At 48.7% G+C, this 25224-nt stretch overlaps 2 protein-coding genes across 2 annotated transcripts; both read left to right on the top strand.

Moving 5' to 3' along the window:
- Positions 1-1047: 1047 nt before the first annotated feature.
- Positions 1048-15468, top strand: DMKN (dermokine). The gene is made up of 20 exons (XM_015564829.1): positions 1048-1576; positions 1855-2064; positions 2147-2206; positions 2471-2521; positions 2675-2699; positions 2769-2923; positions 4021-4083; positions 4320-4370; positions 6344-6397; positions 7264-7314; positions 7435-7479; positions 7687-7734; positions 9984-10040; positions 10347-10394; positions 12046-12096; positions 12213-12254; positions 12588-12659; positions 13685-13708; positions 13816-13863; positions 15155-15468. Exons 1-19 carry the CDS (start codon positions 1271-1273, stop codon positions 13861-13863), a joined length of 1461 nt encoding a protein of 486 aa, XP_015420315.1. The 5' UTR covers positions 1048-1270; the 3' UTR covers positions 15155-15468.
- A 5986-nt stretch (positions 15469-21454) lies between these two features.
- On the top strand, positions 21455-24449 carry KRTDAP (keratinocyte differentiation-associated protein). The gene is made up of 6 exons (XM_015564832.1): positions 21455-21574; positions 22917-22955; positions 23056-23097; positions 23269-23313; positions 23984-24031; positions 24283-24449. The coding sequence occupies exons 1-6, from the start codon at positions 21488-21490 to the stop codon at positions 24319-24321; spliced, it is 300 nt and encodes a 99-aa protein (XP_015420318.1). The 5' UTR covers positions 21455-21487; the 3' UTR covers positions 24322-24449.
- The last annotated feature ends 775 nt before the right edge of the window (positions 24450-25224 follow it).

The following is a 25224-nucleotide window of genomic DNA, read 5'->3' as shown; positions in this document are numbered from 1 at the left end:
AGATGGAAACTGACCCCTCCTAACTGGGCTATGAGTCGTGGTGATACAAGGCAGTGGCAAGTGGGAGGGCCTGGACTCCTGGTAGTACAGAGGCAGCCATGCTTGCTAAGCAGGGATGAGAACTGACCAAGTTCCACATCTTGAGCTGGGACCCGCAGAGCATCATGCTGCTGACATAGGGTTCCTGCCCTTGTGCTGACCCCTCCTCCCTTTCCAGAGTCATCCAGGCCCCTGGGGGGAGACTGGGGGAGGGTGGGGTGAGCTGGTGCAGTCCTAGCCCTCCCAGGAGGCCATGAACTCACACACGTGTCCCTTCTGTAACAGGTAAACAGGATGGGTGCTTGGGTCAGCCGCTCCCTCCCAAGGTCTTTCCCTCCCACTCATTCCCTGGGGGTGGCTGGCCCGCCCAGCTCCCCTGCTCCACACCCAGCTTTCTTAGCCAAGAGCCACCAGGATGCTAACTGAGACACCCTGATGACCACTCTCAGGGTCGTGGCCACTTCCTTCCCAGAGGCCTGGGGTCTCTACTGAAACCTCAGGCCAGTCTCATAGCTCCCAGGCTCTTTGGAGTTGTGGAAGAGGGTGAGGGCAGGCACCTTTAGATGGCAGCCTGGGGGAGAAGGGAAATGGGAGAGGCAAAGGCTAACTGAAACTGAGAAAAAGTCACCTGACTCCATTCTGATGCCCCCGACCTAGGCTAGCTGACACCTAACTCACCTGCCCCTTTCCCACTGAGTTTCGTATCCTTGCCCCACTGGTAGGGCCTGACCTGTAATTTCCCTCCACCTACCACCTCTAGGAGACACCAGCAGACTATCTCCTCGGGTGCCCCCATCCCCACCCTGCGCCCCAAATTCCTGGGGTTGGGAAACTGAAACACTTTGCAGCCATCTCATTCCATTTCTCCCTCCCTCCCTGATGCATGGGCTCCCTCTCTGTTTCAACATAGACTTTCAGACTCACAATTACAGCTCATTACCCTATCAGTGGCTGGCCTGAGTCACTGGGAGGAGGGACTCCGGGCTGCCCAGCCCTGTCACCTTCTCCCAAGCTGCAGTATAAGGAGTAGTGGCAGGGAGGAGGCCTCTGGGAAGGCAGGGGAGTCTGGGAAAGGAGAGAGGAGGCTGCAGACCTAGAAGGAGTGAGAACAAGAAGTCAGAAGGAAAAAGAGAACAGAGGAGGGCACAAGGACACAGAGAAGAGAAAGGACCAACAGAAGGAAACTTGGGTGGGAAAAAGACACTTAGGAGGGAGAAGGAGTGAGGCAGAGATGAAGTTACAGGGGTCCCTGGCCTGCCTCCTGCTGGCCCTGTACCTGGGCAGTGGGGAGGCTGGCCCATTGTTAAGTGGAGGGGCAAGTGCTGAAGCAGGTTTTGGGGAAGCCATTGGACATGCGGCAGGAGATGCCATTAGTCATGGAATCAGGGAGGCCATTGGCCAAGGGGCTGGAGAGGCAGCCCATGCTCTTGGAAACACTGGGAGTGAGGCTGGCAGACAGGCTGAGAACATTATTCGACATGGAATAGATGCTGCCCACAGCTCCTGGCAGGGGATGCCTGGCAGCAACGGTGCTTGGGTGAGTGGCTGGAAGGAAGCTTGGTGTGGGAACGGGAGACTGTAGGAAGCTGGGTTGAGAATCTTGGGAATCAATGGAAAGGTGAAGGAGTCTTACTTGTGGCCGTCTGGGGCAGTTTCCGTCCATGCTATGCATCCTTTCTCTACCACCTTTGGGTCTCTCCCTGCCTCTCCTTATGCCCTGCTCTGGCCCCTCTCTATCTTAGTTGCTCTGCCTGCCTTGCCCCATCATGAGTGATAAGGTCACACACACTGAATGCATGCATGTTGTCCTTGCAGGGAACCAATGGCCAGCCTCCATCTGGAGGCCAGGGCACCTTTGGTTCTCAGGGTGGCCTTGGAGCCCACAGCCAGGGCAATCCCGAAGGCCCAGGCAATCCCTGGATCCACGCTGGAGGCTCAGGTGGCAGCTTCGGAACCAACTCTCAGGGAAGCTCCTGGGGCCAAGGAGGCAATGGAGGGCCATACAACTTGGGACCCAACACTCAGGTAAAGTAAGCACCCAGCCCTGATCCTGTACCTTCACCCCTTCAGGCCCACACTCTCATACTTAGTCTCATCCTCCCTGCAGGGAGCTGTGGCCCAACCTGGTTATGGCTCAGCTAGGGGCAACAGCAACCCAAATACGGAGGTAAGAGGAAGAGTCGGGGGGAGGAGAGGGTGTCTGGGTACATGTGGCAGAAAGTAGGAGAGACAAAGGAAAAAAAAGATGGGGAGGCAGATTGGCCAGGGAGAGATGAGTGTGGAGAGGAGGCAAGGGAGAGCGGGATGTCAATGCGATGGGTGGGGAGGAACACGTTGGGAAAGAAAGCTGAGCCACATGAGGAAGGAGAACCTGGCGTGGCGACAGCCCTAACTGAAACCTCACAACCCACCTGTCCCCTTTCTTCTGCAGTGCACCAACCCTCCACCCTCTGGCTCAAGTGGAAGCTCTAGCAACTCTTGGGTAAGAGGCGGGCCACCTGAAGCATCGGGCATAGGGAGAAAACAGGACTCTCTTTCCTCAGACTGGGCAGGAATATGCCCGAGCAAGAGAGCAAGGGGATGGAGGGAAGCAATCTTGGTGTTCTCACCTTTAGTCCTCGCTCTGGTCCCTCAGGGAAGCAGTGGCGGCAGCAGCGGTGGTGGCAGCAACAGCGGTGGCAGCAGTGGCAGTAGTGGCAGTGGCAGCAGTGGCAGCAGTGGTGGTGGCAGTGGCAGCAGTGGCAGCAGCGGCGGCAGCAACGGTGGCAGCAGCGGCGGTGGCAGCAGCGGCAGTGGCAGCTACGGCAACAGCGGCGGTGGCAGCAGTGGTGGTGGCAACAACGGCAATGGTGGCAGCAGCGGCAGCAGTTCTGGGGGCAACTGGGTGAGTTCTGCTCCTATGCTGAAAGGCAGAGATGAGGCTGAGGTCCGTGGAGGTCCCGGCCGAGGAGACGCGCTCCAAGGCCTTCCTGAACGCTGCCAGCCCTGGGGTGGGTGGCGTCACTGGCAGTGTCATCCTGTACCTCCTTCACTTTGTTTCCCATCTTCCCAGCCCCACCAAGCAGGCTTGCAGAAGAGGTGCCCTCCCTACTTCTGCTCACTCTGTCCCTTATCTCTGCTCCATGACGGTGGGGATCTTCTCTCTCCTGTCTAACCCCTACTCCTGCAGTTGTGGCCACTTGGAAATCTGATTACCGCTCGGGGTGACGAGTGGAAGAAGAGAGGTGGGCACGGAACAACATAATACTTGTCAGGGATGCTCCTGGCTGGGAGAATGGGGGCAAGCCTGCACACATGGAGACTTAAGGCACTACAGGGCTGTGGTACAGGCGAACTAATACAGATGCTGCACACGAGGCCCCTCCCTGATGGTGAAAGGACCAGGAAGGGACCACAACCTGTCAGCTAGATTAGGAGGGATCTCCAGGAGGGGGGCCTGAAGAGAGAGAACACTACTGGCCTCCTTTGGAGTCTGGGAAAGGTGTCCAGCAAGAGGAGGGAGGCAACTAGAACAAGCCAGATCACATAATCTGCTTTAATTTACTGCTCTTTGTACTGCTGGCTTTTACCCCATCTGATTTTCCTGTAGAAAATTCTAGGCATGTTGATCAGGCTCCCTGCCAGTGGCCCTTTCCCCTTTCTAGGTTCCAGGAGAGGGCAGGGGAGAGGAGAGACGGGGCAGGGCAGCACGAGGCCAGCCTGCCCTCAGGTGTCAGGGGACTTTTGTGCAGCTAGGCTCCAGAGGCCTTCCACCCCTGGCATGTGGTGGGAAGTGGGAGCAACAGCTCGGAATCCCCCGATTATCCCACATTCCCAAATGCACTTGGCCACACCTGGTCTTCCCTGTGCTCCCATAACTTCCCTCAGTGAACGACTGGCCGAAGACGGAGGGCAGGCAGAGGGGGTTAACATGGCTGGGAATCGTTTGGTCCCTTCCAAGTCCCTTGACGACACCAGATGGACTCTTGCTTTCCCTTGTAGGAACACAGTAGCAGCTCTTCCTCAGGAAGTAGCGGAGGAAGTGGTGGTGGAAATAAACCCGAGGTGAGTGTCTACGGTTTGCACCTGCATGGATCTCCCTGAAACTGAAACTGTGGGAAGGAAAAGAGGAGACCCTGTGGATGGTGGGAGAGTGACCGCTGGGGCTGAGAATGGGGTGGACTGCTGCTGGGGTGGGGTTAACGTGCGTGAACCTCGGGGCTAAAAGACTGCAACTTGAGGGCTGGAATTGGCGTCTGGGTAAAGACTGAGAGGAAGTCTTCTCTTTCTCTCACCCACAGTGTGACAACCCAGGAAATGGAGTCCGAGTGTCCGGAGGTTCTGGGGGTCAGGTGAGAGCCAAACTTGTGGTTACCGCAGTTCATCACTGCCACTGTGCCACTCCTTGTAACCCAGCTCTGCTCTCCACTCCTAATGCTAATCTTCACCCCAACCCGTCTGTGGGAATTACAATTTAGGGGCAGAGACCAAGCACATAAAATTACTAACAATCTCCAAAGGAATAATTCATTGCAAATCCTTATGGGACATACCCCCACAGACAGGGCTGTGAAAGTCACCTGAAGACCAGTCCTTTTAGAAACATAAATGTTTCAAATGTCCTATGCTTGGCTAGTGAACACAATTTGCTAACTCCTTTGACATTCATTTGCATGCATCCTCCTCCTAGTTATTCTGGAAATTTGGGCTTTCCGGTCAGAACCTGCAGCACTGACAGAGGAAGTGCTACACCAAGGTGCCCACGAATGGCCCGGAGGTCTTGTGAAAAAGCGGGTTCTGCTTCAGCTCTGGGGTGTTGCCAAGATCCTGGCTTCTAACAAGCTCTGGGGGAGGCTGGTGCAGAGCAGCAACACCTGGTGTGTCGCCTGCAGGGCGAGGAGCATGACCCTATGATGCTACATTGACAAGGCTCCCTGAAGAGCTCCTAAAATATTGGGGATAGTAATCTTTTATGGGTAGACAGGTTTCAAGAAAACGTCTCCCAGTTTGTTACTCTATTTCTAGTTTTTTACATACCAAAGTCTGTTTTTCTATGGTGTCTTCTCTTGAAAATAAAGGTCTTTATTTTCTTCTAGCATTACTAACACTTTAATAATTTCATTGTTAAACTTAACTCTTTAATCCACCTGGGCGGTATTCTGGTGTATTCTGTCTAGTCCACTCCTGGATCCAACTAGGCAGGCCCTACACTTTGAATCTGATCTGTGAGCTGCTGTAGGAGACAATCAGATAAAAACAGAAGGGAGGAAACTGTGAGGTATAAATAAGTTTTCCCCCCAAAACATAACTGGTATTCCCAGTCCTGTATTGAATCATTTCTACCACTGATTTAAAACATCATGTATATATACCTTAACATTTGGGGAGAGCTTCTGGGGGTTCTATTAATCGGTTGATCTGTTCTGGAATAGGAACCACAGTTTTATTCATGGTAGCTTTATAGTACATTAATATCTGCCAGTACAAGCCCCTTTGCTGCTCATCTTTTCCAGTGTTTTCTTACCAATTGTTAGGCATCTATTCTTCCAAATGAACTTCAAGATGATTTTTACAAGTTCTAAAGAGATTTCCATTAGGATTTTAAGAGGAATCATATTAAATCATATATGAATTTGCAGGGATGGACCTGGTAAAACAATAACCTGTGTCTCACTGTCTTGTCCCTCAGGGCTTCAGAGGCCCCAGCGGCTTGGCGACATCAGGGTGAGGAGAGTAGGGACTGTGGCAGCGGCAATACTAACAGGGCAGACAGTTCCACCTCCCAGCCTGGTCTAGATTTTTAGCTCTGGGAATGAAGAGGTGCTGATGGGTCTGGGATCCATACCAAACAGTGAAAGCAGAACTCAAAAGGAGCTGACCTCTGCCATAGGAGGAGACTAGCAGTTGACTTCTGTGCCGCCTCATCTCCCAGGGACTCTTCCAGCGGGCATCACCTTTCTGACTAAAGCAAAACATCAGCCCAGCCTGCATTTTGAATTAATTTAGTACAGCAGCCTGGCGGGTTCCTATTTGGTGGCAAAGGCTATTCCCACTGAACTGTGGACAACTTGCAGACTGAATAGAAACAGATGGTGATGGTACCAATGAGCATCCTAAGTGAGAAGTAGCCCCATCCACAAGGGGGTGAAACAAGATTTTCCAGGAAAGATAGAGCTACCCAGAGAGAAGGGCCTCTCTTGGGGTCCTGGGAAGGACCCCGCCCTGCTCCTGCCTCAGTCCCCCGATTCAGGAATCCTTTACCTACTTCTCACCTCTCATCCTGCCTGCCTCCCCACCAACTCTTCTCCATTTTCTCTCTCCTCAGGGAATAAGCAGGGAAGGTAATCGCCTCCTTGGGAACTCCCAAGGCAATTATCAGGTGAGCAGGGATGTCTTTAGGAGAAGGGATGGTGGAGTGTGGGGATAGAATGTAAAGGGCTTGGAAAAAGAAAGGGAACTATCAGTTTCTTCTTGCCAGCTTCTCTGAATCTGTCAGGTGACTACCAGGAGATCAACAGGGGTCCAGGATCCCTGTCATTCTCCTTGATTCACCCATTCTCTCCCTTTTTACAACTGCAATCACAATCCTATTACCCTGTGAGGGAAAAAAACAGATTAAAATAATAGAAGAATGGCTAGCTAAGGGGGATTTTAAAAATCATACTTAGAAGGCAGTGTTGAGAAGCATAAAGGCAGTGAACTTTGAGTTAGAAATGGGAGGTCACTTGTCATCTGTGATCAGGCAAGTCAGTTGACCTGTGTGAGTCTGGCCTTCCTCTTGGATAAAATGGGCACTGTGAAGCCCAACTTTTTTACCCCCACAGTTACTGCAGAGCTTTCTGCATCATATCCCGACCAAGGGGGTTTAGGATCCAGACACTGAACTCTGGCATGGAGATAGGTCTGAGGCAAGCTGCTGCACAGCTCTGGGTGTCAGTTTCTTCACCTGTCAAATGGAGACATCTCCACAAAGGACATGGCAGGATAAGGCATAGTGCTTGGCGCACAGTGAGGCTATATATTAGGAAGCAGGTAGGGTTATGTTAAGCAGCAAATAATGAGTCATTCCAGGAAGGCTTTCTGGAGGTGGGGTTCTTAGGTGCTGTGTAAAGAAGAGAGGTGGCTTTACAGAGGGTTCATGGTGCTTGAGCAAAGGCAAAGATGAGTGGGCCAGGAGCAGGCTGATGGGTGGTATGCATAACAAGATGCATGAGCCTTGAACATCAGTCCCCTTTCCCCACCCAGGGGCAAGGGTCCAGTGGGGGAGGTGAAGCTGTCGGTGGAATCGATAACTTGGTGAGTGGAGGCATCACCCCACCTTAAGCCAGGACCCTCCAGACATCCATAGCTCCTGCCCCTGCCTCTTGCTCACGAAGTGTGTTCTTACTCTCATCCCATTTCTCATTGGTTCCTTAGAACTCTCAGACTTCCGGGCCCTTCAACTTCGACACTTTCTGGAAGGTGAGTTCAGCAAGACTGCTCTGCCCATTCATTCTCTTTTGGAAAGCCAAAGTCCTGTCCCCTTGACCTCACAGGATGAAGTCCTCTTTCTATAACTACTGTCAGTGGTGGTCCTTGACCTCTCTTGTCCTGAGGCTCCAAGCCAATTACATTATTATGATCCAATTTGACCAGTCTCCTTTTTTCTTTTTTGTCTCTTCTCTGCAGAACTTTAAAGCCAAGCTGGGTTTTATTAACTGGGATGCCATAAACAAGGTAAGGGCTGGAAGGCCATGTCATATGATCTTTGTGGGAGAGGAATATAGAGAAGAAAGCTAAACCTCTGAGCCAGGTGAAATAATGATGATGGCCATGAAGAGCATTTTGGCTAGTGCTAAAAACAAACAAACAAAGAAGCAAATACACAAAAACCCCCACAAAAACAAAGAGGAAGAGCAGCTGAGATATGAAGAGAGGGAGACTTTGCAAACAGTTGGGTATTGAGGATGAGAAATGAATGGGCCTCTTTCATATCCTAACATGCAGACTTGCACAGGTCTAAACCTCAGTTTCCCCTCCGAGACCTGGAAGTTAATGGGAGAGGTAGCAGAGGCTGGGGTGGGGGTGGGGGTGGACTGAATAGTCAGGTGGAGCTAAAAGGCCACATGAGGACTGACACAGAGAGAGAAGGGAAGGAGAAAGCCAACATTTACTGAGTGCCTGATGGGTGCCCTGTACTTACATAATATTAGGGGACACATGGAGTCCTGGAACCCTTTCTTCCTCCTGCTACCGCCTCCTCATGTAGGGAGACCCCAGGCCAAGCTAACACGACACCAGAAGAGTAGAGAGAGTGGACTGGAAGGAGAGGATGAGAACAAATACCAAAACCAAAAGCAAAAGCTGTAACTGGCAGCCCAATTATGTGATTTTTTGGGATATATTAAAAAACACACACAATATGAATCAGTTGCTAAAGTTTAAAAATGTATAGACTTCACAAAATGACTTGGATTTCTGACTTCTATTGAAAAATTTGTCAACACAAGGCCCCATTCCATGGGCTACAATAAACTAAAGCTGAGTAGCAGCTGCTTCTTGCCATGGGGACTTGGTCTCTAGCAGTCAGACTCCCCCTGCTCATCACTGCCATTCTAGCCACCTGACTGGCCATGTTCAGTTGAGTTTCTAAGCCTTAACTTAAAAGAATGAAAATTAGAATCCTGTCCTCCAAAACTTGTGGGGGAAAAGGGGTACTGATAGGGGGAAGCAAAGAGGCAGCCCAAACCCCAGGAAAGCCAAAGCCTTCCCTTTGGGATAAGGGAGAGTGGAAGACAGAAGATACAGATGTTCCCAGATGCAGCACAGTTTGGTGCGCATGAGCTAAATGAACAAAATAGACTGTTTCTGGTTTAGAAGCACAATCTCTGGTGGGGCAAGACTCCTTACTGTGAACTCCTTACTGGGGAAGCCAGACCCCTGAGCATGGGGACCTTCGGGCACACACAGACACCTCCCAGAGGGCCAGGACAGATAGCCAAGCGTTTTGCACATCTAGAGGGCACAGTACAGTGAGTGCCTGCAGTCAGGCAGGATTCATCTGGGGTGACTTCCCAGAGGCACAGGTCTCAGAAGAGGGACAGAACAGAGATGGGCAGAGAAGAGAATGGTGAGCTCTGGCTCCTTCACAGTGCGGGGTGAGGTGCTGAGGACTTCCTACAGAGTGAGGAGTGAAGACAGGGGGGCTGTACATAACATTCCTGGAAAGGTATGAGAGTTTTCAAGCCCAAGCTGGAATATCTGGGGTTGACTGGATGACAGCTGTGGTTCAAAAAGGTCCCTGCAGATTTCTGGAGCAGGGATCTAATATAATCTTGATTTTCCATTACTCCCTGAAGTCCTATTCCTCGAGCTCCCTCTTAGAACCCATTTCTTTGCCCAGGACGAGAGGAACTTTCACATCCCGTGACCTCCAGACAAGGAGCTACCAGATGGATGGGAGTCCCCCACCCTTTCTTAAAAAAAACCACTATTCACCACTAATCTCAACCTTTGCCCTTGAAATAAACCTTAGCTGCCCCACACTCCTGGTGTCTGCTCCTTTCTTACGTCTCAGCTGTTATCCCAGGGGAGGGGGGCTTGGAAGGGGTAACTTAAGCCCCACAGCTTTGGGAAATGGGCTGGAGGTGGCATGGCAGGTGAAAAGGCAGGAAGCTCTGTGGGCAGTTCTTAGTCTTGAGGTTTTGCTACAGTTATGTTCAGCCAGAGGAAGGGGAAATGGGATAGGGAAGAACACTCTGTGTGTGTTAGAGGCGGAAAGGACGGTTAATGGCTCCAGAGATCTAGCTTCTCTCTTCCTCTGCTTGCAAAAATAGTTTTCTGGTCCCTAAAGACACCCAGCTTCCCCCCAAATCTTGGTCATAGTGCAATTATGAAGACCGAGAAATGGTGGGAGCAGGAGTAGGGGCTTAGATGATCAGGGGGTCAGGCTCTCTGCTAACCTGCTCCCCACCTTTCATCCACAGGGCCAAGTCCCATCCCCCAGCACTCGAGCCCTCCTCTACTTCAGTCGACTCTGGGAGGTAGGACAATTCTCACTTTTTGAAGAACTGGGACCCTGGTCATCCTGTCCCTCTCTCTATCTCCCTCAAGGCAGCCAAACCCCAGCTCCTGTCACAAAATTCCCCCTCTGTTTATTTTGGAGACGGGAAACCTCATCCAAATCTTATCACTAATACCCTCAAAAATTCTAACACCTGCAATAAGTGTATCTTCATCTAACCCCAACCATACCCGTTCTTGTGCGTGGTCTTGAAACTTTCCCAATGAGCTGCCACACTCCACCCTCTGTCTCCCTGTGGCCCACTCATCTCTCCTTCTTCTTCCAGGATTTCAAACACAATACTCCTTTTTTGAACTGGAAAGAAATTATTGAGGTAAGAGCTGCAGAACCTCTTGTTTTGGGGTCAGGAAGCTCAGCTCTGGGGATGTGGGGTGCTGGGTTCTTGACAATGGCTTGCAGATTCTGTGCCAGTTCCTTACTCTCTCTGCTGAGAGAGGGTGCCTCCCTCCCTTCCCACTTTCCTTTATGCAATGCTGAGTGGGGATGGGGTGTGAGAGAGAAGCTGTGAGTCACTGAAGAAAGAGCAGGATGGCAGGTCCTCCTTAGGATAAAAGCCCAGGCCAAGGGTGGGGGCCCTCACAGGCCCTGGGCACATGAAGTTGGCCACTGTCTCTGCTCTGCTGCTGCTCCTGCTGGGCCTGGCCTGGCATGGGGGGAGCCACAGCTGGGTGGGTACTGCAGGGTGAACAGGTGATGGGGACCGGGAGGTTGAGAAGAGGGAAGGACCTCAGAACCGGAAATGGGGGGAACTAGGGAAGAAAGCTGAAGGGAAACAGTAGGTATGGGGTCGGGGAGGGAATCAAGTCATTGTTAACCGCAGGCAAGAGCACAGGGTCTGAATATCTGTGTTCTGAGAAGGATGGGCAGGACTCAGGGTCTCCAGAAAGCCACACCTCGGTTCTGCATGGCCAGTGGCCTTTTCAGGAACCAGATCTCTTAGGCACTGAGGCAAGAGTTGCCCATTTACTCATCCACATGGGCCAGGAACCTGAAGGCGGACAGGTGGGGCCGTGCAAAGGAGGAGGCCAAGGCCTTCCAGCTGAGTGTTGTCATGGACCCATGTAGTCCCAGTGTGACCACATCACCTGATTCTTCAAGAAAAGTTAGAAATCTGGTATTGAATTGCTTATAACGAAATCAATTTTAAAAATGAAAACCAAGTAAAAAATGTCTGGAGGCCTGTGACCAACCAGTTTGTGACCTCAGTATCAGGGCTAAAACTCAATGTCAGGTGAGGATGGGTAGGGAGTTAAATCAGAGTTAAGAAGAACACCCTAACCCTGTGTGTGTGTGTGTGTGTGTGTGTGGTGGTGGTGGTGTGGTGTGTCCTAGTAGAGAAGTGCTGATGGAAGGAACTGAACTTCTCTCCCACTGCTTAGGAATTTCCCCTGCTTCACCTGGGGGAGGGAGAGGGTAGTGCATCTGCAGTGTCTTAAGTACCTTCATCTATGTCCTTGTATTTCTCCCCTTTCTTTCTCTGTGACCCAGAGCTAACGTTACACACTCCACTTTGCCTCACAAACAACATTGTGAACAGGGCCTATGCGGGGAGCAGGGTTTGGCATCAGCAAAATGTGGGCTGGGGCTTAGGGCCTGGGTTCTGCTCTCATGGGAGCCTGTGTGGGCACCACACATTTGTCATTCTAGCTCAGTCTCAGGCCAGCCTGCCAACATTCCAGGTGCCTGGGTGGGGATGGTGTTGCTAAACCCAGTTCGCTACCCTCACTTCCCAGCACTGAGTGTGGAAACCTATCATCTATATCTATCTGGACCATCAGTTTCCTCCAGGCTCACTGCCCTCTCTGTGGACAGCACTCATGGGCCACTGAGAGGGACGGGGCGGGGTAGGTGGGATGTGGGTGCTCCAGAAGGAGGGCAGCACCCAGGCAGCAGGATGTTGGAGTCCCACAAGTCTGGCAAGGCCTGAGGACTGTGGAGACACTCTGTGGCCCCCTTTCTTGCAGGGTAACTATTCATCGTCATCACTTCAGAAGAGGGCAGGCAGTGCTGGTCAGGTAAGTCTCTGCCCTCAGACTGACCTTGGAGGTCCTCAGCCTCTCTCAGTCTTGTTCCTCAGTCTGGCCAACATCATATTCTCCTCCTTCACTCCTCTGTTCTGTAATTTTCTCAGCCTGGTGCAGGATGGCCAGAGGTAGCAGCTGTAACTTCTAAGGTAAGATATCTGCCACATGACCATCTGATTTAGACCTCACTTCTTTCCTTGGTCTTTTCTCCTCACCTCCCAAGTAACACTTGAATTGGGAGAGGGAAGAAGGCAGAGCCATTTGGGCTGGGACCATAAGGAGGTGAGCGTGTGAGCTTGGATGGCTGAAGGGGATTCTGGAAAAGAAAACACCTGACACCAGGAGGGGGAGAAGGCAGGGCCTTTGAGAAAGGTCCAGCCAGGGCAGGGAAGTTGGGTGTTTATTCCAGAGAAAAAATGGTTTCATCCCTTCTGTGCTGTCCTCCACCCCCAACTACCTACCACCCTTGCTTTCTTCCGCAGAACTACAATTATAACCAGCAGGCATATCCTACTGTGTCTGGTGGACAGTACTCCGCCAAGGCCCCCGCCAAGGTAAGACTTGCAACTGCCCTGTTTTCCCATTGGGGTCTCTGCATGGAGGTGAGGGAGGGAGGCTTTCGCTGCCAGGGTCTTCTATGCGGGATAGCTGAGGCCAAATCCTGTTCACTCGGAAAGTCATCTCTTTCCACACCTTCTATCTTGCACTTCCAAACTGCTCTTAGAGAAAGGAAAAAGGTTCAAGACTCATTGCACCCACATTCAGAAAAGGTTACAAGGGAGCAGTGGCTACATCATGGAGAAAACTGGGAGCCACTACCCTCTCAAAGAGAAATCCCAGTATGTGCTCCTTAGAAAAATCACAGGAAGCATGGCAGAACAGGCTGCCTTCCTTTGTAGCATCCACTCTCTACCTCTTCAGCTGCTGACCTTCTGGGCATGGTGCGGGTAGAGGGGGAGGAGGTTAGGCGAAGCTAGCCCAGGAACTCTTGGTTGGTGAGAATAAATGCTTCATTCCAAAAAGAACTAAAAGGAAGAACATTTGAGAATTTTGTTGTATTCAGTTGCAAAGAAAGCAGTCTTATAAAGTCAGTAAATAAATGTGCTAAATACTAATTGGGCTGGTGAAGCAAAAACAGGTGGTATTCTCCCCCTCCCCCCCTCAGAACAGTAAAGCCCTGTTTTCACGGAGAGGCCTTCCACCGAGAGATCAGAAACTCTCTGCTGACAGGTGAAGTGGCAGTCCCTACTGCCTGTGGGTGTCCACGTTGCCAAGTATTTGTGGCTAATTTCCATCCGCCTTGCAGGCAGAGGGAGACCTACCTATTCTTCCTGTGGGCAGAGTGTGCTAAGGGACCACATTCAGTATCATCTTGGGTAACGTGTACTTAAGATGATAAATTGTGCTGTGAAAATATTTCCATGGGCTGAATGTCTACAGTCAGACCCAAAGGAGATTTGAGATAAACTGGTTTGATCTTGCCCCTTCCACTGAGCCCTTTCTGAGCACCAGGAACATGGCAGAGTCCAGGGAGGTCATTGTAGCACCCATAGCACCTACTCTGATCATCTCTTTACAGGGGGGAGTCACGCTTTCTTCTTCGGTAAGTAGCGGGGCAAAGAAAATTGGCTTGTGAGAAAAGGGGTCTGAGGGCAGAGGTTGTGCAGGGGAAAGTGCAATGTCCACTCAGACATTCTCCCTGTCCCACAGGCTTCCCGGGCGCGACCTGGCCTGCTGCAGTGGGTGAAGTTCTGGTAGGTGAGTATTAGAGTGAGCCATGCTCAGCTTCATCCAGGAGCTGGGGCACCATCACCCAGGGGCAGGGTGGGATCATGGCACTTGCTTTGCTCTGGGTGGGAACTTTAAGGGTACTGAGAAAGTGAGTCCAATGTGAGGGTGTGGAGAAAAACTTACAAGATATGATCTACTCAGAAAGCACCTCTGAGTGCTGAGTGAAGGCCTGTTGGAGGGGAGACCATGCAGGAACAGATATGAGAAGAAGAATGGCACACTAGGTTAAGGAGAGGGCCTGGGATAGTAATTGTGCAGGGCAACTGCAGAGAGGTGAGCCTTTCAGGTGTAAAAGGTCAGAGGCAGGAGGAAGAAGTGAGTTCCCAGTGGGGGAGAGGTAATAGATTAATTTGGCAGAACCACATAACCTGTTTTAGGGTTCAGCAAAAGTGAGGGGATGACAGGTGAAATAGGTAAGACACAAAGGAACTGTGGGAATGCAGAAGCTCAATGAAGGGATGCCTGGTTTCATAAGCCAATCAGAGAAAGGTAAGTATCACATGATCTCACTCATATGTGGAATCTAATGAACAAAATAAACTGATGAACAAAATAGACCCAGAGACACAGAAACATGGAATCTCAGAAGGAAGGTGGGGATGGAGGGTAGGGAGAGATTAACTGGGGAACTTACTACATATATGCATAGCCCATGGACACAGACACTAGTGCAGGGAAGACCTGGGAAGGATGGGTGTGTGGTGGTGGAGATGGTGGTGGGGTCAATGAGAAAAAAAGAGGGGCATCTGTAGTGGAGGGGACTTTCAACAATAAAGATTAAAAAAGCACAACACAAAGAACAACCACTCAGCAAACACTTAAATGCAGCAGGCATTGTGATTGGCCCTTTCTTTGTGCCATACTATTAATTCCTGGAAAAGGTGCCATAACTGTTTACATATTGCACATGAAGAAACTGAGGCTCAGAAAGGAAGTCTCACTCTTGCTGCAAGAATATGACATTCAGTTCTGGGTGCCACTAACCTATCACAACGGTCTCCCACCCCTACCCGCACCCAAAGCGGGGAATGAAGGGGCAGGGACACTTCTATTTTGTTCTATAAATATCTATATTATAAAAGGCCTGTGGCCCTAAAGCTGAAACGACCAAAGACCTGGGCTGGTGGGTGGGCAGGGCCGCACAATTTCACATGCTGGGCTTCTAGTATATTAATAATGAAATAACACAAAAAGATAGGATGTCTGGTTTCAACAGATTGGAAGTGGTCACATTCTACCATTTTCTCTTTTCTCCTAGAAAATTACTCCCAACTATGCCTGAGACCCTGAGAAACATCAGTCATGGAGGAACCCAACCATGCCCCTCCCCCAGCTCTCCCGCTGGGCCAGCCCTGGTCTGGGTGTTGACACCTGCTCTTTCTAGGTTGGGGACCTGTCTTTTGTTTCTTCCCACGCATGTGGTGTCTCCTTGACCACCAGCCTCATCAAATAAACCAGCCACTTTCTCTACCTACTCCATGTGTGACCTGAAGTCACTGACCGTCTTTCAGGAGGAGCGTCCCACTTTTGAGTTTCTCTGTGGAAATAAAACATGAATCTTTCTTTCTCTAAGACTTTCGTGAATTTTATTCTTTAACACTATACTGATGGCCCAGATCGGGGAGATGGGAGACTGAATTAGGGGCAGATAATCTGCCTCCCTCCTGAGACTGATATACAAAATGGTGGGCTGAGAAAGACAAGACCTGGGTAGTCCTGACAGGAAGTAGCTCACTGGGCCTCAGTTTCCCCATCTGTAAAAATGATCTTTGCCCAACCTATATCTGAATACTGAGCTTACTGCCCTTGAAGTGGCCATGGATGTTTTGCTAGCCTGCAAATCAGAAAGTGGGAGTAAAGAACCAATTCAGAGAAGACCAATCCCAGAGGGCCAGGGAGAGGGCAGGAACAAGAACAAGGGATAGGTGCAGAATTTGCCATGGCCTCTAAATGCAGCGAGGGGTGGGTGAGGGGACCGTTGGGTTGACATTTTAGGAAGATGGGGGTGGGGAGGGGGTGGGGCAGCTCATATCCAGCATCTCACACGGAGCAGCCCTGTGTCTCCAGGACACAGAGGGGCAGCAGAACACTTCTACTCCAGTAATGTACCAATGAGACCGGCAGAGGGCACGGCCGAACCCAGGCTTATCATAAGCCCAGGAGCCCTGAAGACAGGGCTGGAGACTCTCCAGTTAGAGTCTCTGAGGCAAAGTGCCCTCAAGGCCACACTGTGTGTCAAATTAAGGAGCGCCCATCATCACCTCTGACATCCTGCAGGAACCAGGAGCAAAAGCAGGACACGAGACACTCTGCTAACCCGAGTGACTCCCTCTGAGACTGCAAGTGTTCTGAGGGCATGACCTGTCTTCCTTGGTCACTGTGCTAACCTCAGTGCTTAGCACAGGGTTTGGCACAGGGTAGGGTCGGCCTCAAATGTGGATGAGTAAATGAAGGAAATGGACTTGAGGAAACGGACGTGATCAAATCCACCTGACTGGAAGGGAGAGGAGGACTACTCCTTAGCTCTGCATCCTCTTCTCCCTTATGTCCCTGAATTGGAGCTACTGCTTTGTATTTGTCTTGGGTTTCAATTGTATAGGGATAGCCTTGCAGTGCCTCCTTGCAGCCACAGGGGGGAGAACACAGCTGCCCCAAGGCCAACACTCAACCCTTTCTGCTGACAGCTAGCTTCCCGGAGTGCAGGTAAGATTTCAGAAACAGCTGGAGCAGTCCCTGAGGGATTGAGGGAGAAGCTGAGGCGGTCAACATGGCTGAAAGCATCCCTTTAAAGTTTAAAGCACCATCTGAAGCAGGCTAAGGCCCTCTTGTGTAAAAGACTTTAACAAAAGGGCAGGCCACTCCTTTCTCCTGTCTGGACCTCTGAAGCAACTTTCCTATGTGCTTTCATATTTTCCCTATAATCCATTCTCTCATGACAGCCAGGAAAGATCCCCTGCTCAGGATTCTCTGCAAGCTTTTCTTTCTTTCTTTCTTTCTTTCTTTCTTTCTTTCTTTCTTTCTTTCTTTCTTTCTTTCTTCTTTCTTTCTTTCTTTCTTTTTTTTACTGTTTAAGGAATTTTTATCAAAGCAAGTATTTTATAATCCAAATTACGTTTCCTTGCTCAGTTATCAATTCTGTTATTTAAAACAGAAGTGACATTCTGAGCTATTCCGCAGTAAAGAATTACAAAATTAAAGAAAGGAATGCTTTAAATTTTTGTACTTTGCTGAAAATTCTTTTTCCCAGGGTCTATAAAACATTAATTCGTTTTTTTATTTTACTATTTTTTTTGTGTGTTTTTTGTTTTTGTTTTTGTTTTTAAATCAATAAGTAATCTAGGACTAGCATTATTTTTGCTAGACCTGGCATTTGCTCGGTACATAAGGTCCAAAGTTTCCTTTCCTTTTAAAATTTATTTTATATTTTGCAATTTTTTCCCTAATATTGTTTTTCGATGTTTAGATATTTTTCTTCGGTGAAGCACGAGTTTCTTTTCATGGTCCCTGATCAATTTTAAACAGTTGGAACACCGGTGGCACTGTTTACTGCTTTCTGGGCAGCCTCTTTAGCTTGGTGGGCTAGTAGTACGGCTACAGCTTCAACTTTAGAATGAAGAGACTCTGGAGACTCAAGCATATGAAGTTCTGAATTATCGATCTCCAACAACATGCCAGTGATTTTACCAGCAAGAGTAGGGTGCATGGCTTGAATGAGAGGAAACAGCCGTTCACCCAACATTCTCTCTGCAAGCTTTTCATTAGCCCTACAATTAAATCCCAACTCCTCAGCATGGTTTGGGGTGACTTGGCTCTGGCCTCCCTCTCCAGTATCATCTGGACCTGCTGGGACAGGCCCTTGGGGAACGCTGCTGTTATCTGGCTCTGGATCCAGGGATTTTCAGAAGTTTGGAGCTTTAGATCTAAATTCACATGGCCTTCCCCAATCCAGCTTAGCCAAGGCTACATACATACATGATCACTATCATTTTAACTTACTCATAGAATTTGTCATTCTCTGACATTTATCTTGTTTCCTAATTTTTTTTGTTAGATTATGATCTGTTTCCTCCACCAGAAATAGGCTTCACAGGACTGGTATCATGTCCATCTTCAATCCCTAGCACCAAGAGCCAAAGTGGCTGCTCAATAAATATTTATGAACTAGAGGGATCAGAATTAAGTTGGATTAGTCCAGGAAGTCTTCCTGAAAGAAGTTTAAGCAAAGGATACACAGGGGCAAAGGGTGGGTGGCAAAGGAAAAAACTAGACCTGCTGGGCAAGTGGCTGCTTTCTTGGGCATGACAATAACACTGGCAGAGAGAGACAAGGACGGGACAGGGATGCCCCCAATACCCCTCACCCTGGCCCCCTCTCTCTCCAAGGCTTATCACCTGGGTGTTCACCAAGGCCCCGAGGCTCCAGTGTGTGCCCCATCAGATCTCCCATTTGTTCCCTGAACCCAGGAGGCCAGCCCCCAGCTCCTAGGTGTGTCTGTGATGTAGCAATCAGAGCTCGGCCTCACCTTCTACCCACACTCAAGTTCTGGCATATCTGAGGGAGGGTGGGTGCTGGCCTGTGGGAAAACAGGGCTTTACTGGTATGCTCAGAGAGGGGGGTAGGAGATAAACCAGACTTGGAAATGGGTTGGTGCAGAGCCAGCTCTGTGGCTCTGCCTGACCATTAACCTGATGTGATGTGTCCAAAGCAATGCTAAACCCCACACCCATTACCCTGCCAGCCACTATCTGAACTGCTGGGACCCTCTCCCAGTGAGAATCCCCCCATTCGCTCAATCACTGGACACAGGACATTCAGGAAACAAACCCACTGAGGCAGAATAGATGGGGGAATGTCAAGGAGCTTGGAGAGAGACATTAGTTAGCACTTTCAGCATAAGTCATGCAAGCCCAAATTCCAACAGGAAAGTACCAAATTGAAACAAATCATAAGTCTAGCACACCTAGTTTTTCTCCAGCACAAGAACAGAGTTTCTTTGGTTGTGCACATGAAGTAGCTAGCTTGTGTTTAGAGACATTATTAAAAAGTACCTATCTTTAAACACTGGAACTTTAAACATTAGAACAAAACTAGAAATATCATTAAATACATGCTTGGTGTGGCAAGATGCTCATACTATATGAGGCATCTGGAAACTGAGGCAATTTCAGGTTCATTCTGGGGCATAATCTCTTAGTTCTCTGTTTTCATTTTGCCAAGAGTTTACAGTTTGATCTACTGAGATTAATACATGCATGCTCAGATTTGCCACCTATGGCTGTGCAGGCTGCACACCACAAAGGACCTCTGGTCAAGTTGGCTAGTGGGGACCAAATGCAGCCTGCCCCCCAGCTCACAGGGCATGGGTCTAATTCACACAAGGTGGTATGTGGGCTGGCCGAGGCCCTTTTTAGGACACTACTCCATAGCATAGCAAAGAGCCAGTACAGGTGGAGGCTCTGGAATCCCGGGGTTTGAACATGGGCCTTGCCACACTGTCTGTGTGACCTTGGGTAAATTACTTAATCTCTATATGCTATGGTTTCCCTACCTAAAGAATTTGGATAATTATAGTGCCTACCTCACAGAACCACTGTGACATTTCAATGAGATCATGCATTTAGAGCACTTGGCACAAGGCCTGCCACATAGTAAAATATCAATAAATTGGCTAACATCATTATTAGTAGCACTAGTATTAGGTGGAGAGGAAAATGGGGAAGTCAATTTGTTGCTAAAGAACTCTAGAGCCAAATAGATAATGGCGTTTGGAGGTGTTCGGATCACCTGTTGCTTTAGATGCCAAAATGTTCCTACATTAGCATATCTAAGTAGAGTTGATTTTACAATAGCCGTTCTCTTTTGTTGATTTTTCATTCCTTTTACTCCTGGAGTTGACTTTATGCTGACAGAATGGTGCTTAATGAGCTCCTTCGGTCACTGTTAATTAATTAGTAAGAATTCATTACACATATAAACTTGTGTCCTCCAGAAAACTTTTTGGGGAGGTGTTCCACCCACTGCAGTCATTTTTTCACCTGTCCCCTCCAGTAGACCCAACTGTACATTGCATCCACTGTCACAGGTCATCTGTGCTTAGTGAGTGTCCCTTAAGCATTGTCTACTCAGGGAGCTCTATAAAAACAGGAGGCTTCCTAAGGCTAAAGAGGGATAGGTGTCAGGGATTGGGCTGTGGGGCAGCATGATAATTGAACTGAAGTGCTTCTGGGGTTCATAAAGATTGTTCATGAATGACTGTAGCCCTCCCACTCGAGGCCTGCCACCTGTGTGCATTGCATCAGTTTGGGTAAAGAGGCCCACTCTTAAATAAGGTCTTGCTTTGTCCTGGTAGCACTAGTCCATGTTCCAGCACCTCCCTATTACACCAGGAACTGGTTGGGCCACCTAAACCTCATTGTGGAGAAGGTTGTTTGATTGCGATGTTTTGCCGCTTTGAGATGATCAACTCCTAAACTGGGGGAGTGAAGTAGTGGGTGGGATAAGTCAATGAAATGGAGTAGGCACTCAAAGTCAGGACCTAGATCCCATTTCCAATTGATTAGCTCTAAGATCTGTTTTGCATTTTTTCTCTATTCCTTGTCTTAGGGCAAAACAGTCATCTCTCTGAAGACCCAAGAGTAAAAGATGAGCAGTTGGATAATGGGAGGGGTCCATCCCCAAAGGAAGAAATTCTACAACTTGGTGGAAGGATGCTTGAATTCTAACATATCCAATCTAACAAATGTTGGCTCCACCTATACTCTGTGTAAGTTGCAATGCTTGAGGGATATAAAGGTGATTAAGATATAGTTCCTGACCTTGAGGAACTTAATATTCTAAGAGGGAAATAAGAGAAGAACATACATTACTCTAGGTACAATGTCAGAGAAATACAATGGAATTGTTACGGCAATTTCGAGAAAGGCAAAATGTGTGGGGGAGGCAGGTGAGGGACGATGGGAGAAATCAGGGAAGCTTCATCAAAGATGGCTATTGGATTCTGAGAATTGGAGATGAGAGAAGGGCATTTTAGGAATAAGGAACAGCATGGGAAGATACTTGGAGGAGGAAAAAGAAGCGTATATTTGGTATGGAGTCCAGTTTGGCCATAATGTAAGAAACATGCAAAGGCAGTATAAGAAGAAAAAGGAAAGGCAGATTGAGACCAGAACATGAAAGGTCTTCAATGCCAGTCTAAGGAGTTTAGACAAAACTGGGTAGGGTGGAAAAAGCCTGAATTATAGGAGAGGAAGGAAGGACATAAGGAAATGAGACAGACAGAAGGAGAGGTGCTTGGGTGCCACTGCCAATCCCTTGGAAGGACAGGTCCAACTTGTCTCCATCCCAGCTCCATTTGCATGAGGAACCTCATTGCCATCTCACCTTCTTATTGCCTAGGGCAGAATGTGAATTGAGAAATCCAAGGTAAGTGGGGGACAGGCCGCACCTTCCCTCACAGAGTCCCAGGGGTGAGTGACAGGATCTGGGGGTGAGTCAGTGGGGTGGGGACCCCATTTCTGCTCACATCTGCCTCCCTGGGAATATAAAGAGCAAGCAGTGAGGCCCCGCCTCAGAGCACCCTAAACTTGACACCATGAAGATCCCAGTTCTTCCTGCTGTGGTTCTTCTCTCTCTTTTGGCGCTCCACTCTGCTCAGGGGGCCACCCTGGGTAGTTCTGAGGTGAGCACATCACCTGGGTTATCTCTTTCTTATACCTATTACCTCAATTACTCTTCAATTTCTTTACTTTCTATCCATTACTGGTTAAGTGGTTCCTATTTTTGAATATTATCAGGGGCTGGATGAGAAGCTTGGGCTCTGAGGAAGGGAAGAAAGGAGGAAGGAAACAAAGCATTCCTGGGAAAACCTGTAGGAAAGGAGATGCTATTTCTGGAAGGGATGGTGAAGTATGGGGTGGAGGCTGGACAACTAAACCCTGGGAGGAGACAGGGGCTGAGGCTGGTTGTCTGGGTTCAGCTTCACCTTTGTTTCATTCATATCCCTGGGAATGGCTTCCAGGTGACTGGAAGCTCCCTACTACCTCTGGAGCCTAGGCCATAGCAAAAATCCTTATGAGCCAGTTTCTAGCCAGGAGGAATCCTGAGGCCTCTCTATCCCCACCTTATTCCAAAGTTGGGGGAGAATGTGTATGCTGGATTGAAAAGTCTAAGATAGGGGTCACAAACTCAATTGCTTAAGGATCCAAGCAAGTGATGTCGATGAGCAAAAGGACTGGTGGGGCCTCAGGGGAGGTGGAGGAAATTTGCCCAATCTAAGAGTCTGTATTCTGTCTGACTGCTGTTAAGAAGGAAATGTACCCAGTGTAGCCAGAGTTTTAATTTTTTTCAGGAAAAACTGGAAATCTCATTTATGAATTCTTAGTAATTAAAAATGTTTAATTTAAAATAAAATAAAACCCAACCAAACTACTATGAGAACTAAACATTTGGGTCTAGCCTCTGTTGTGGGAAGGAAGGAATAAGAAACATGAAGCTGGGCAAGTTGGGAGAGCAACAGCCGGGGCTGTGCTAAGGTCTGGGGGACTTACCAAATGGAGGATGGAAATAGAGACTGGGACTTTGGTAGCAATAAAGTCACAAAGCAAACCAACCTCAATCTATTCAAAGCAGAAGGGGCACTTCGGTAGCTTGCCTTCCACTGGCATGTTATTCTCCCCCACCCAGCTCTCTGGGCTAAGTGTGGGTGTCTCCGGAACTGGAAGAACTGCAGAACAACACTAGCTCGTTTTTCTTGGGAGGAGTGCTCTTTCTCCACCCTTTCCACCTGATGCAGGTCTGGGTTTTTACTTCTCTATCCTACACATGCCCTTCTCTTCACCTTGTCGGTCTGTCAGGAATCTGCCTTGCTGGGACAGATTGGGTTAAGGAGGCCCTATGGTGGAGAATAGGCTAGTTGCTTGTGAACTGGCCTGTGGAAGAAGGCAGAGCTGGTTGAGAGATTTTGGGAAGAGGGATTTGCTGTCACATGATCATTTGGCTCCTTTCTCCCCTTTACTTTCCAGGAAGAAACCACCATTGGTAATTATGCAGCAGGACCTGAGGTAAACGCCCATTTTCCCACACTCCAGCCATGAGTTTGCCCCTATCTATTCATCTTCATGCTCCTTAGCAATTTTTCTGACACCCTGCTTCTTTGCTTAGGCTGTTAGCCCTCAGTTCCTGAACATCGAAAAGTTTCGATCTGTAAGTACAACCTCTAATTGCTCCCACAAATATCCATATCAGAAAGGAGATCAACACTTTGGTAGTGAGCTTGCCAAGCTGCCAGGGTCCCTTCATCTTTTCTGGAGGGCTAGGGGCTAAGCTTTGTCCTCCCCTGGAACCAACCCTCTTTTGGTCTCTCTCTCCCCACAGGCTTTTAAGACGGAAGAATTCCTGAACTGGCATGCCCTCTTCGAGGTAAGTGCCGGTGTACTCCTTATTCTCCTAGGTTGTTTGCAGTCTATCCAGGGTAGTGGCAACACGTGCTAGTCCTAACCCTCTGGGTTCTTCCCTGAGTTCTAGGAGGGAGTAGCTGCCATGCTTGGATGCTGTCTAGCAAAGAAAGTTTCCCCAGGAGGCTGTCATGGCTGTACCTTATATTCCTAACATGGCACTAGGAGAACAAGGCCACAAAGACAATTCCAGAAAAGGAAGAACTGAATCAGTCAAGAGTTTATTTGAATGCCCTCATCTGAAATGAAGAAACTAAGGTCCTAAGTTAGGTGGCCTACCCAAACTTTGAAGGCTACATCAGTGACTCTGCTGGAACTAGAGCTTGCATTGCATGACTTTGCACATACTTACTATGTGCCCTCATGCAAATGTCTTCAGTTCTCTGAGCCTCAGTTTCCTCACTTGTGATGTGAGGACGATGACGGTACCTACCTCAAAAAGTTGCTGTGAAGACCAAATGATATCATGGCTGTACTGCAGGGAGTACAAGGCAGATACAGAGCAAGGGCCCAGAAAATATTAGTTCTTACAAATTATAAAACAATAATATCATCACCACAACAGAGAGTGGGTGCTTACTGACCCATGCTCAGCTGACCTGTGACATGTCTCTATTTCTCTTTTTCTATTTTAGATGATCAAAAAGAAGCTTCCTTTCCTCAACTGGGATGCCTTTCCTAAGGTAAGAGGAAGTGAGCATTAGGAGGATGAGGAGGTTGGGGTGTGGGAAGAAGTAGAGGATCTGGGAGAGAGAGTGGGACAGTGAAAGGAGGATAAACCTCTTCACCAAAATTAAGGGAAATCTCAGCTACAATAGAGGATGGGAACTTAGACTGGGACAGAGATTCCTTTCCATCAGAGGCTTCATTATGGAGGACTGCAGCTTCCTGCACCCGAGGGTCCCTAATCTGATCATACCCTTTCTCCCTCTAGCTGAAAGGATTGAGGAGTGCAACTCCAGATGCCCAGTGACCGTTCCCTTCAACCCCGGCACCACTGATACCCACTGGAAGAGGGGGCTAATGTGGGCTCTGATCGCCATCCTGCAATCACTCTTTCTTGGTTTAATAACTTCAATAAAATGTTTCCCAACTAAATAGCACCTGTATCTGTGGCTCTGTCCTTATCCTCCAGAAAGGAATTAAGATGGAGTGGGCTCCAAGGCTGGTAGGCAAAAATCTTAAATTCTGAGAGGGTAGTAAATAGTAAGATAGGGGGAAGTGGGGTGGACATATCAAGATGGCAAGAGATCACTTATGTCTTAGCTCCTTAGTATTGGCTGACATCCTTGAGGAACATGAAGTTGGGAGTTGCATGGTAAGATGCCTATGGAATCAAACCTGCTTCAAAACTACTGACACCTCCTCACTCCTGCTTTTTGAGACTCTGACTCCTTTGGTGGTGGCAATTTGGTACAACAGAGCTATCTGAATCCAAGGCTGAGGACCCAGCTTAAATCATGAGTTCATCTGAATTCCTTTTGGTTTTCTCTAAATTGGGTAGGTTATAAATAAGAAAACTACTGGTGTGACCCTAGGCCTTTGTAAGCAACCATTTCTTTATCTGTGGAAATAAATGAGAATTATAATAACGATCTTGTGGTGTTTTTATGAAGGTCAAATGAGATAAGGTATGTGAAGCCCCTTGCACAAGGCCAGGTATGTAGTATGTACTCAATGACAGCTTGCTTTCTTCATTCCCCCAAAGAGTTGCCACAATGACCTTAGTCACTTCTCACTCATTCATGCACTCAATTGTCCATCCATCCATCCATCCACCCACCCATTCATCCATCCATCCATTGCAAATTTCTTGAAACATGAAATGGATTCAGTGTCAGTTCCTGCAGATGTATTCTGCATGGAATCTCTGTGT

Source organism: Myotis davidii, unplaced genomic scaffold, assembly GCF_000327345.1.
Source record: "Myotis davidii unplaced genomic scaffold, ASM32734v1 scaffold681, whole genome shotgun sequence".
Classification (NCBI taxonomy): domain Eukaryota; kingdom Metazoa; phylum Chordata; class Mammalia; order Chiroptera; family Vespertilionidae; genus Myotis; species Myotis davidii.
This window is presented reverse-complemented; position numbering and strand designations above follow the sequence as displayed.

Excerpts from the sequence above, each read along its gene's own strand:
- KRTDAP (XM_015564832.1), top strand. The coding sequence starts at position 21,488 with ATGAAGATCCCAGTTCTTCCTGCTGTGGTTCTTCTCTCTCTTTTGGCG. Across the intron at positions 21,575-22,916 it reads CCACCCTGGGTAGTTCTGAG|GAAGAAACCACCATTGGTAA; the intron begins GTGAGCACATCA and ends TTTACTTTCCAG. Across the intron at positions 24,032-24,282 it reads ACTGGGATGCCTTTCCTAAG|CTGAAAGGATTGAGGAGTGC; the intron begins GTAAGAGGAAGT and ends TTCTCCCTCTAG.
- DMKN (XM_015564829.1), top strand. The coding sequence starts at position 1,271 with ATGAAGTTACAGGGGTCCCTGGCCTGCCTCCTGCTGGCCCTGTACCTG. Across the intron at positions 2,065-2,146 it reads ACTTGGGACCCAACACTCAG|GGAGCTGTGGCCCAACCTGG; the intron begins GTAAAGTAAGCA and ends TCCTCCCTGCAG. Across the intron at positions 2,522-2,674 it reads GAAGCTCTAGCAACTCTTGG|GGAAGCAGTGGCGGCAGCAG; the intron begins GTAAGAGGCGGG and ends CTGGTCCCTCAG.